The 13,309-nt window shown below is 38.7% G+C and overlaps 1 protein-coding gene across 1 annotated transcript in view; it reads right to left on the reverse strand.

The window, feature by feature from the left end:
• Window positions 1-2,370: 2,370 nt before the first annotated feature.
• ajap1 (adherens junctions associated protein 1) overlaps window positions 2,371-13,309 on the reverse strand; it is a 91,127-nt gene continuing 80,188 nt past the window's right edge. Inside the window, exons 3-6 of the mRNA XM_041799711.1 lie at window positions 11,066-11,153; window positions 10,721-10,963; window positions 7,474-7,606; window positions 2,371-6,629 (exon numbers count right to left, since the gene is read on the reverse strand). Of these exons, the coding sequence (XP_041655645.1) occupies window positions 7,534-7,606; window positions 10,721-10,963; window positions 11,066-11,153 (404 nt within the window). The 3' untranslated portion in view covers window positions 2,371-6,629; window positions 7,474-7,533. The remainder of the gene's footprint in view (window positions 6,630-7,473; window positions 7,607-10,720; window positions 10,964-11,065; window positions 11,154-13,309) is intronic.

Genomic DNA, 13,309 nt, shown 5'->3' on the forward strand with positions numbered 1-13,309 from the left:
CATATAAAAGCACCAAAAACAACTTTATGGATGCATACAAGGAGAGCAGAAGTCAGCTTTAATAACCGAAAAACAAAAACGAATAGTGTTCAAGTTAAATCATTTAGTAGTTACATTTACTTAATATCCCTAAAATGCAAACACATTTCTTCTATTCACAACTCGATTTATTGAAGTTTCTCATGATAAACTAAATATCTATGTCATTTTCATGACATACAGTTGTCTTATTTACTGAGGTTACTTGAAGGTATCATATATAACCATCTTTTAGCTCATTAAATATGCTATTTGACTTCAGTTCTGTGAATTTCCCCATTTATACTCTAGATTAATATTTCTGACTAACAGGACTTGCTACAAACTTTGGGAGCACTTTTAACATTTATCTGAGCAGATGAAGAAGAAAGTTTTCCTGCAGCAGCTGAAGTCAGAGATATGTGTATGTTACTTCCAGTGCAGGTGTATATGATTGTATACTACTGACAGGCTGAGTCTTTTTGTCTTCATGCTGACAGCTAAAGATTAACAACCCTGATGTGCCAATTGCAAGAACTGATGTATGTTTTAATCCTGTGATATAAAATGACTGAGCCTGTGAGACTCGATGGCAGTATCTATAAGCTAAAACATAATTGATTTATGAATACTCGGAAAATACAGAACCAGGTTTGGTTTTAATCCCTAATTGCCAGTGTAAAACATGCAGTCGATGGACACAGGACCTGACTTCATACTTCAAAAGCTCAGAAAGGATGACAGAAACCAGGTCAGTCAAACCTTTGAAGACAGAATAAGGTTGGACATATGAAAACTTTCTTTGGATTGTTTTCAGTCTTGATCCATGTGTTGCTTCAATTTTGCTTGTTTTTTTTTTTTTTACCAGGTCAGTTTTTAGCTTATCAGTTAATAAATAGCTAATGATATTAAATTGTTATCACAGTTGTACCTGTAAAGCAGGGTGCACATCTATCTCTGAGGCTTTATAATGACATAAGTTTATGTAGAATGAAATATATGAAGAATGAATGCAACCTATTCTAGATAGAGTGAACCTGTTTTCTTGGGAGCTACTGTTGGACTTAAGGCCTGACAGGACAGAATGTTTGGCAGGTTGAGCAATGCAAGCAGCACATTTTTTCAAAGCCTAATACTAACAAAAATAGCTTGCTGCATTTTTATCAATTATTGCTGTTGCTATAAGCAAAACAAGAAGTTTGCTTTAATGAAAACCGACAGATCTTTAACTTCGGAGACCCAAAGGTATTAACATCTGCATACAAATGGACAGACATAGGGCACTCCCTCTGGCAGTGATCAAGGTTTAGTGGCTGTTGCCAAACGTCTGGTCACAGCCAGGTCATTGAATTCCCCTTGGTGACTCCTACTTCCCGGGGTCCCATGCACATACTAGATCTGTATGGATGCATTAACGTTTATTTAACTTCTAGGGATAGCACCACATAATAACATTTGTTTGCAGTTGTTTATGATCTTCTAAATCTTAACACTGATATTTGGATTCTAGGTTGGCCTATACTTCACTGATCAGCCTAATTTTCATCAAGTGAAGAAGTGAGACTCAGTTCATTGTATGTAAAAAGTGCAATATAAAGAGAAACATAATATTTAGTTTAATCATTTTAAAAGGATATTTGGGTATTTTTGATGATGCAGGGTTGGATAAGGTACATGTCAAAAGAAGAGGCAGTAGCCTCCAGAGATTTCAGTGTGCATTCCCTCTTTAAGCAGATTGTGTTGGGAGCAACAGCAAGGAAGCAAGGTTATACAGCAGTACAGATGGGTACAGTTGCTCCGAGCAATTTAGCACATTTTAGGTAAAGGTGGGCTGAAAAACAATGTTGGCTCAAATGTTCACTATATCAAAAATATTTTAAGCGTCTTATTTTTCACCGAGACAGCCTCTGTGTTTGGCACTATTTTGTAAGACAACCTTTGGCTATGTGCTCTTCCTCCTCAGCATATCCATCAGCGGATCTGTTGTTTGGGCATGGGGACTTTGATAGTGAAAACAAAATGTTTCAAGATTTTTCCAAACAGCATACGTGTGAACCATTTTAAATTTTTTTGGCCCATTTTTACCTAAAACTTGCTAAATTTTGTGGAGCTACTGTACCCATCTGTAGTGCTGTATAACCTTGCCCTGCCGGTGCTCCTAGTGTGTTCTGCTTAAAGAGGCAGCACACTAATGCCACTACTATTGCCAAGTGTCTTATACAACTTTATATATATATATATATATATATATATATATATATATATATATATATATATATATATATATATATACAATTTAACTTTAAAATACCAAAATATCCCTTTAAGATATAACCCACTTCAAATCATATTTCCCTAAGTTTGCTCAAAAGATTTGAAAAAGGGATAAACAAATGTGGTTGGCAACCTTTTTGCTCTTGAATGTGAGTTTTTTCAACACTCAAAAAGCTCTTGCAAGGCCAAACTGAATAAAGGTGGCCAATTTCCCTTAATCATCAAACAAAACCATTACAATTTAAGCTTGTTAAGATGCCTCTGACAGCAGAATACATCACCTAACTTCTTGTGGCCTTCCTTTATGTACCGATCTAAATTAGAATTCACGTTGAAATGGTGTTTAAAAACAGACATTTATTTCCATGCCAACCATGAAACAGCAGAACCCAAGATGTGATCCCAGTATCTCCTTAAACCACTCAGTGACTTTCACACATTCCAACTGATAATCACCGTAGTCTCTGAGCTACTGCAGCGTCTACTGAGTATTATACTTGTTACCTTAATATATAATACAAGTACTGCTTGAAAGTGCAGGTAGGAAGCTTGGCACAAGGTTAGTTTTGTGTTTTAAAAGAAATACTGTTGTACACATGTAAACAAAGACACTATCCCCAACCTAGCCAGACCTTCCCAAAAAAGGAGAGGTCTTGAAAAACACACCTGTACACAAATAGAAGCAAATATATAGAAAATACATTTACATGTGTATAATATACAGTAACTTTTCATAACCCTCTAGTAAGATAACACTCTTCATTCAAAAAAATATATATGTAAAGAAGCAACTCCACAGCCTGACACACACTGAGAGGCTGAATTGGTATGGGTCATTCATGACAATGGTTTTCCTGTTATGAACGGGCAAAATCAGATTTTGCACCACAGTGTTTTACCCACGCTGTCTCTGCACCTCCTAAATGGCTCACATTTACACATAACAATCGTACCAGCACAACCTGTTTTCTTTGTCCATTAATGGAAGTGACTCCTGTCAGCCAGATATTGGAGATCTACCGCTGAGACCCAATAAAACACACCTATTCAGTCTTTACATATTGCTGTCTGCAGCCCAAGACGTTTACAATTACAGAGTTTGAATTGTGCTTTGTAAAAATCCACAGCACAATAAAAGGTAGATTCATGGGTGGCTTCCTCAAAGCTTAGGACAAAGGTAATCTGGCATCAAGAGCTTGAGGTTGATAGTGAAAGTATTGGTGCTAGAAGGCTCTTTGATGAGCTTTAGTGTTCTCCCTGACCATTTTCCTACCTTAAGAGATTGTTAGAACCAATTTGGCAGCAGCTTATTGGTTTTTCATAATCCCCTTACTTCAGGAACACACTGACAAATGTTTTAGGTTTTTATAAGAACAAAATTGAACTAATTCTTCTAAGTCTGTAATTTATTTCTGCTCTCCATCCTTCAGCACAAACGAACACATTCAAATTTGTGCACATCCACCAACTTCCTGGCTGTGATAGCTGAAAGTCTGATATGCTAGAAATGTTGTCCTCAAGTACTGAGTAAACCTGGCTCAAACACTACGCAGACAAATTTCATTCTCTGCATTAAAAATACATTTTGATGATGTGGGAACCTCATTTGCAATACCTTCTCCCTCATTCATGTCTTTAAAACTGAGAACAATTTCAGAATCCACATTCAAAGAATCGGTACATGTTCTTTATCACTGACCATCTTTTAGACACAAAGTTTCAAAATTAATTCATTTAAATCAAGTGGAACTAATTATCGTTATTTTTGTAGCTCTAGCAATTCAATTTATGTTGTTTTTTTAATTTGAAGCTCATATTGAATCTGTTCTACCCCTTTGAATTTTAACCTCTGATCTGAATCAGAACCCATCACTTGTCTAAAAATGCTAGAGCTGGACAAACCTGAGGCAATATAAATGTCCTGTCCAGCTCCATGCAGTCTGCCCTTGGTCTGAGCATGAATTTGCTGCAATGGGAAGTGTTGCCGCAGTAGTTCTGCAACACAGCAACCTTTTGTTTTCTTTCTTCAGTAAGTGAATCAGGTGCAAATACATTTTAAATAATAAGTAACTGGGGTGCCAGTGGATTGACGTTGCACCATTTGCTTTCAGTTACTTGTCTTGGTGATAATCTCAGCTTGGATTTGAGTCTCAATTAAAGCTTGGGTAGGCAAATTGGAAGAAGCTATGAAGAGTAAGAATCAACAGAAATATGCAACAGTCTTCAACTTTAAACAAATGTTGGATTGCATGATAAGTAGGTATTGAGTCGAAAACAGAGCGTTCTGGTTAACCTCGCACCATGTCTTAACAGCACGTGAGCATGAGATATGGCTCCACAATGCACAGATATGTCCACATTGCTATGGCTAATATATTTGCTTTTCTGCCCTGGGAATTGTAATTTCCCTTATTTGGCATCCAGCGCTTTCATTTTGACAGCTTCTGATGATGGTAAGCTAAATAGTGTCGCCTATTACTTTTACAATTATGTATGATGTTCTATTTTCATTGATTTTACCAGTACTTTCAATATTACTCTGTAAAACACACTGGACAAAGCAGGCTGCTGTAAACATGCTGTACAAGTAGAGCTGACCTGACTTGAAAAGTCAGTGCTAATCATGTGAATCTTGGATATGGGGATTGTTAATGCACAACAACCCCCAGCTAACAAGCACTGTGAGAAGTGGAAAAAATTAAGAAAATATTCCTGTATGGCACTCAAAAATTGGTTTCATTTTTGTCCCTCCCTAATCCCTTGTCTTTGTCCATGTAGACATGAGGGACAGAGAGACGATGGGGCACAATTTGTATCATGCTGCTTCGCTCGTGGGCTGTTAGGACATTGTATTAGGAATCAGTATAATCAAGCTAATTTTTACATCGATGCTCCCTCATGTTGCAAACTGCTAGGTCACGCTGTAATTCTAGGAATACACTGCATGTCAGAGCAGCACCTCAAGTCACTTCCAGTGCTGCTATGCTTCTGCCTCCAGAACTGTTTCTTAATATTAAGTTTGTCAATATTTATTGTCATAAATAAACCGTCTTAAATCATTGTGAAATTTATCATGTTGGGTTTTGCGCAAATGGATAATAAGACATTGGAACATTTAACTTTGTGTTTTTTAAACAACACTTTCCACAGGATCCTTAACCAGTCATTCAATCTTATTTTTGAGGAGACTCATGCACTGCCAAATGGGTGAGCCACCTATTCTCTCTTTGTACTGTGCTGCACGGGCTTTGCACCCCTGCAAGCGATGTGGCTGCTACACCTGTGAGCATGCATGCTGAAATGAAAAGCAAGAGCTTTTGTGTAACACTGCCTGGACATGCAGTGGGGATCACGCTAAGATATAAACTATCACTTTCTGCTTTCTTGTGTGACTAGCTGGTGAGCTTTAGTTGTGGAAGACTCTGGTCATGCCCGGTGAGCATACAGGCAGAGTGCACAGGTAGACAAGTAGAGTGGCAGGTAAATCATTTCATGCAGGCTGAATGAAATGACTGAACAGGCTTACTACAAGCCTTCAACAACCAAAGATAATGTGGGTTTTGATTCATTGAGGATGCAAAGACACTAAGAAAATGCTTCTTGTATAAATTGCCTACCCTAGCTTTAACAGCGCATGATCCTTGGTGCTTTAGACCTCTACTGTAAGGTCTGTGGCAGACTCTTTTTTTGTGTAAAAAAATAGATATAACTATTCTCTTTTAAAATGGGACCACTAGAAACAGGTTTTTAAAATCAACATTTCAATAAAGCATATACCGTTTCTTTTTTCCATCTTCCCCTACTAATAGAATAGTGCTTCATATAAATATCTTTTACAGTCTTTTATAACACATTTCTTAAAACTATTTCAAAACATATTCAAATACATTTGTCACATTTTTTTAATCTTTCACATTTCTTAAAAAATGTAGTTGAAGTTGATACAGGGATAATATAGCACTCATTAAGTCCATAAGTTGTTGTTGAATCTTCCTGCTATCCATGTTGTGGCACATAGTGGCATTATTGGCACATTGTTCAGAAATACAGTTCATCTTCTACCCACAGCAGCTCCGTGGATTCCTTTTTTCATATGTCAAGTGTTTTTTTTTCTTGAGATGTACTTGAAGTCCACAGTCTTGTCCCCCACCTCCTGTAAATATACCTAGATATAATCTAAAACTAAATGACTGCACGCTCCTGGAAATATGGATTGGCAGCGATGTGGCTGCTCCGCTCATCATAGCTAGAAAAATAAACATCTTAACCAGTGTCCAAAGAGTGATCACACTATTTTACAAAAGACGCTTTGTGTGTTTCTTGTTTCCAACTGGATCCTGTGGAAATGCAGAAAAGAAAAAAAAAGGGTTATTACTGCTTCATAGAAACCAGTCAGCTTAAACTTGTGCTATTAAACTGGAAACTGTTCCTATCCTATAAAAAGATGCAGCCCTGAGCTTTTCTCTGGGAGAGAGGGCTTTTCTGTACTAAAACCTGGACTATGAATGCCTGCTTTAACACAGTCTACAAAGGTATACATTTCATTTGTGGCAAAATGATATCCTGTGTCTTTTAGGACAACAGCAGTGGGAGCTTGCAGCACAGAACTGAGATGACTGAGACTAATGTGTGTCCAGATACTGTAGAGGCACTGTCCTCTCACTGCACTACCTGCAGGCAATTTATTCCTTTTAAAATCTGGGTCAATAGCAGACGTTACACCTCCCCTCGAGCTCCCACCAATAACACTGTGGGGCCAGAGCATGTGTTTAACATTCACACATTGAATTTCAGATGCAGGCCATTCTTGCATAATAAGCCATGCATGAAAATAAGTCACTAGTCAAGTTTACGTGCCTCTTTACTCCCCGAAATATACAGTAATGTTAATGTAAGATTGGGAGTGATGACATACATATAAATTATGTGTTTGTACAGAAACATTAAAATCAGTAATTGTAGGATTAAAGTGAAAAGGCTGATGATATCTCTACTCTCTTATCTGAATTAAAGACCTCTCATTATGCCCTGAGCTAGATTTTTCTCTGCAGGACACTGAAAGGAATAGAATTGTGTCAGATTTAACAAACATATGCCAAGTTTCCTTCTATTCCCAAAGTGGGGCAGGTGGCTGAGGCTCGGACGGTGATTTGTAAGACGATAAAGTAGCACAGTACCCACCAGAGTGTGAACAGAGGAAGTCTCTTCCACCCACAGGAAGTGATCAGGGCCTTCAGCTTGTCAACATGAAATCTCAAACCATTTTTCTGACACAAAGGCCACAGGAATCAGCTGTCTTTCAGTGGGGGAAGGCCTGTGGGATAAAGAATAAAAGGTAAGAGTCTAAAGTGGAATGTGTATCTGCTGGATCAGTAAATGTATGTATCCTTTGTATGACATGCAGTCAGAACTGGTTAAAGATATCATCAAAATCCCCATGTTCCTATTCGTATTTTGCTCCTTAGTATAACTTTTTTCCCTTATTAGTAAGAGCGTCCACTTCTTAATATTTTATAAATGAGTGACCATATACTTGAACTCCAATTTGGTTACCATGGTAATATAAATGGTGTGACTTTATACCACAACCTTATTTTTTTCATTTCAGTTTGAAGTACTGGCTGAAGTTTTACTCTAACTTCTTTTTTATTGTATTCATCATTATTTTCTTAATATTCAAATGTTTAGATTTTTCTTTTGGGGCTGTTATGCCTACACTCATGGTCATTTGGGTTTTTTAACAAAACTACGGAAGAAGAAGTGATTGTATGAAAATTCACCCCCTTCACGGACTGATCTAATTCAACTTAGGTCCAGCCAATTAGTGCCGGTATTTGTATCTGGAAGGTTGTGCCACTGGTTAATCAGTACTCATGGCTACCATTTCACCATAAAGACAAAAGAACATTCCAAGCAACTCAGAGAAAAGGTTGTTGAAAAGTTTAAGTCAGGGGATGCACAAAAAACTGCAAGGCACTGGAGAGAATTCAGTTAAATACATCATCAAGAAATGAAAGGAACGTGGCACATGTGTAAATCTGCCTAGATCAAGCAATCCTCACAAACCGAGTGACCGTGCAAGAAGGAGACTAGTGAGAGTGGCCATCACGACACCTCTGACTTCTCTGAAGGTGTTAAGGGTGTACTCACACTAGGCCATCCGTACGGTGCCTGGGCCCGTTTCAGCCTAAAGTCTGGTAAGTTCAGCCAGTGTGAGTGCAATCGTTCCGTGCTTCGGCGCGGCACACTTCGCGCGGGAATGTGACGTAGCATGAAGTAACAAGAGGACCCGCCTCAGAGAGCCCACCAGGCAGCAGCTGCATGGTAGAGACAGCAGGATCCCAGTACAGTCCACATTTCTGACCAGTTTCTGGTAAAGTCAGGCTTTAATGACTGTAAGAGGATTTTTGGTTTGTAAAATAAAGCTTCTTCCTTTGTTTGGTCACAAACAGCAGCTCACCGGATAACAAACACCTTTGATCCTCCTTGCATAAAGGAGGGTGCCAAATATGTGGACAAGTGTGTGCCGGGGTTAATCACACGGCTGATTTAACCTCTCTTATTAAAAAATTATAATGCCAAAATATCATCCACTGAAATAACTTACCTCTAATTCTATTTCATGTCACCAAGAACTGAAAGTGGGATCTTGATCGCTGACATTTGAATGGAGCATCGGTTATTAATCCTGAGGCGTTTTCACCTCCAGCTCTCATCAGATGGTTAAAATTGCTCTCGTCATGGTAAAAAAACAAAACAAAAAACCTTTAAACTGAACATTTAATCCTGCTCAGGACACATGAGAGCTTGTTTGGTGCATCAGGCATCCAGGATTATGCTGAGAAAAGGCACAGTTCATGGTGCATAAAGGAATGCCAAGGGATTCAGATAGTATAAGGACACACAGAGGAATGACTGTAGGGGCTCATACGAGTTAAAAAGTCCAGGTTTCATTCAGCAGAAGTGCTTAGAACTCTGAGAAGGCTCCAGATTATACACGGTGAGCAATAACTCTCCGCTATTAATGTAGCTGATTCCAGGTCAGGGGAAATAATTCTGGTGTCAGATCAGATATCGTATAAATCTGTAACTATATTACAGTCTAAAAAACAACACTTATACATACTGAGTCATCAACGGTGGATGCTTCCTGTAATGACGTCAGCGCGAGACGTATCCGTGCCCAGGCCTGGATGTGTTGAGCAATGTGAGTGCGGGCCAAAGGGGGGACAGGGGAGGGGGTCAAATGGGCTTCAGCACGGTTAGAATACGGCATGGTACGGGTGGCCTAGTGTGAGTACACCCTAAAAGCTTCAGCAGCTGAGATGGGAGAGACTGCATGCAACAACTGTTTCCCAGGTCTTCACCAATGCTTTATGCCAATGAGAAAGCCACTGCTGAAGAAAACTGATATTAAATCTCCACAAGAGTTAACCATAAGGCATGTGGGGGATGGTCAAGAAAATTCCTTGGTCTATGTAGAGCAAAATGGTGCCCTTTGGCAATCTTTTTGGACACAAAATACTGCACATTACCACAAACACACCATCCCCACTGTGAAGCATGAAGGTAATCAACATTACTTTCTAGAAATCTGTCATTTTTTGTCAAAAAAGCTAAATTATATTGACCATGATTGATTTATAAAATCAATACAAGGGGGTCAACAATTTTGTATGCACTATGCATTAAAGCACAGACATTACAACTCCATTATTGTTTCGGCACTGAAAAAAGAGGCAGATTTTCACTGAAAATATTTTCAAACCAACATATTCAACAGAAAAAGAGGTTAAATCAAATGCAAGAAAAAGAGAGCAAATAACTTGATTTCCAAGCATTTCAGTGACATAAAAGATGGCTAAACATGATATATAATCTAAGATAATAAAGACCTTTTGTATCTGATGTCACACAGTCTGTCCTGCATTGCCCCGCCCCCACCTGTAGATAGGGATGTCATAATAGTGACATGGGTGTAAAAGGTCTATCAGGTAGTAAAAGAGTAGAATTCATATCCTTGTTTGTAACACAGCAAAAATAATAAAATTAAATGAATAGGAATGTCAGTAAAAATGTAGGGAAAGGAATCCAGTGTTATCTCTAATGTGCTGCAATTGTCATGTATTTTTCCTTTACTTTACATGTGTATTATTAGGACATTCTCCTCTCATAAAACTATCATAATTAGGAAGCAGACACTGATTCCATAACCCATTTTTAAATGGTCTATCTGTGTCACTTCATTTTGGATTTCAGTAGATTTAGGCCATTAGACTCTAATAATATTAGTGATAATAACTGCAGAAGACTCAGACATCATTATGGAATGGGGGCTTTGGGTTATCAGTGCTGGCTGACTGAAGTCGTCTTTTTATTAGCGAGCATCCCCCCTTTATGAAGAGAAACTGGTCCTGAGTCAGCATACCTGTTTCCATTGTAAGCAGTTTTGTACACAGGCGTCTGCTGGATCATCTCATCAGTGTAAATCGGCACAGCAGTCCGAACGCACTCATGTGAGCACTGTAGGCTTTCATTGTAGGCAGTGAATATGTCCACTTTGCTGGGAACCCGGGCTGGGGTGAAGTCTGTCAAATTTTGGCAACTTTCTTCCTGCTGGTGGATCTTGCGCTGATGGCTATTGTGGCGGCCATTTCCTGACTGCGCACAGCTACAAAAACACGCACCAAAGAGAAGAAACAAACATAAAATCATACCTTGTACTTTAGTTTACTAATGTTCATGTCTGAATTGGTAAAGGAATCTTTCCTACCAGTTTTTAAGGACGAGTGTTGTGATCAAGGCTGCGATAACCATAATGAGAGACACAGTGATTGTGATTATCTGGTGAACTGCCAAGCCTGCAAAAAGACAAAATAAAGACATAGGTATGTAATTACCATCATTTGTGATACAAGTGCTTTAGCTCCTGTTGTTCATGTCTGAGAACCATGCCCTCTTTAGTCTTCTGTACTGTACAAACCCACTGCACTCTGCAGAATAACGAGGGCAGCTCACTTGACTACCCTGAACAATTTTGCTCTTCAGTAAATATTGATGACATGCTCATCCACTGCTTTTCATAATTGAGGGATGATATGAATTATTCCATTACAGCACAGCCAGCTGTAATGGATAACCAAGTCTGAGTCTTCTCCAAGTCCTGAGACGCGTATCATTCTCAGGATTTAGATGTAAATTCAAATGTGTTTATAACTAGATCAAACATTACTCAGGTCTAACTCATAAACTAAGACTATAGACCTCTGTTTTATTTTATAATCCCTTAACAGGAGCCCCTACACAGCTGTAGCTGGTATTCTTTTAATGATGTTTTCTTATCTAAGAGTGCATCTGTACATTTCGCCCTGAGGCTTTCACTGCAGCTTTAACTGAGAACAAATAACTTGGTATGGTAGATCAAAACACTGTGATCAAGTGGGATCTTGATCAGTAGTCTCAACACTTCGAAAAGAAAGCCTTGTTATGAATGCAAGATAGATGAGTAAGGCACACTAGTACAGTGTTTTTCAAACTGGGGGTCCTGACCCCTAAGGGGCTCGCCTGGGAGTGCTGGGCGGTTGTGGAAACCTGCAGGAGAGAGAGGGGGAACTGGAAAATTAAAGCTGAAATAATAGCATCATTTTTGAAAACAGAATCATCAAATATTTCTTTCCAAGATGTTATTCATCACCATCTTACTACCTACGGCATAATTTTTCTACACCAGTTACAATCAGGCAGTCTCTGTGAGCAATGTCGCCCATACGGGAGGAAAAAGCGGAGAGCTTATGGGGCCCAGCCAAACTGAGGGCACATGGAGGTCAGAAAAATCATGGTCCATTGTGAAATTAAGCCGGGATATCCATATTTTATTTTTAAGCTGATAGGTATCCACTCTTATCAAAACTACAACAAAAAATAAATGTGTTGCTGTAGTAAAAATATAGTCTTTTTCACAATGTAGACCACCTTTCTGAAAACAAAACAACCCTTTTGGTAACATTAACAATGTGGATGGGCACAGTGACCACTGCTTGGAAAATAGTGTTAGTCTCCATAGCTAAGCCATAAAGTGCACAAATATAAATATAAATAAGAAAAAACAGAACTTTTATTTGAATAGAATTGGGAAAAATTAAGAAAAGAGAAAAATACAGGGTATGACGGGTTGAAAGTGACAAAAAAATGATATAATAAGCTGAAAATTGCCATGAATGGGGTAACAACAGCAAATACAGGGGAAAAGTGGCATGAAATGGCATGAAAGGGCAAAAACATTTTCAAAAAGCTGCAAAAATGGGTAAAAGGGGGAAAAGGTGGGTTAAACTGGCAAAAAGAAGTGACAGATTACCAGGATTTTTCTGGGGTCCATTCTTTGGGTTTTTCAGGGGCGCAGCTAATTCTATGGGTTGGCCTGACTGAGTAACATGGATATGCTAGGAAGCTAAAAACTAAAAATTAGCTTGCTGCCTCTTCCTAAGATGGAAAATTAGAAAAAACAACCGGGCAACCAGACTGAATATGACTCAATGCAACAGGGGCAACAACCACAGAATACCACCACGGCAATGAATCTGGGAAAAACAAATCTACTTAAAGTATGGCGTTACTACAGCGAGAATATGGTAAATGGTAAATCTACTTAAGCTTATGGCTCTTTTCCAGTCATCTGACTACTCAAAGTACTTAGACTGCCGCAGGTCACACTTACCCATTAACAACCATTGTCACACTAATTACAAAGGTCGCTATATAAATCAGACTTAACTTATTCATACACATCCTTACACATTCACACACACACCACTGCAATATGGGGTTATGTGTCCTGCCAAGTGATGCATTGACATGTGACTGTAAGAGCTGGGGGTCCAAACCATTGCTACCCCTGACCATTTAGTTGATAGTAAAGCAGGTAGAGACAGAGCATGTAAAACAACAGATCAGACCATTTTGGCTGAGTTCTTATATAGACATGGACCAGGTCACACCAAGCCTGGACAGAAACAATACC

This window comes from Cheilinus undulatus, linkage group 11, assembly GCF_018320785.1.
Source record: "Cheilinus undulatus linkage group 11, ASM1832078v1, whole genome shotgun sequence".
Classification (NCBI taxonomy): domain Eukaryota; kingdom Metazoa; phylum Chordata; class Actinopteri; order Labriformes; family Labridae; genus Cheilinus; species Cheilinus undulatus.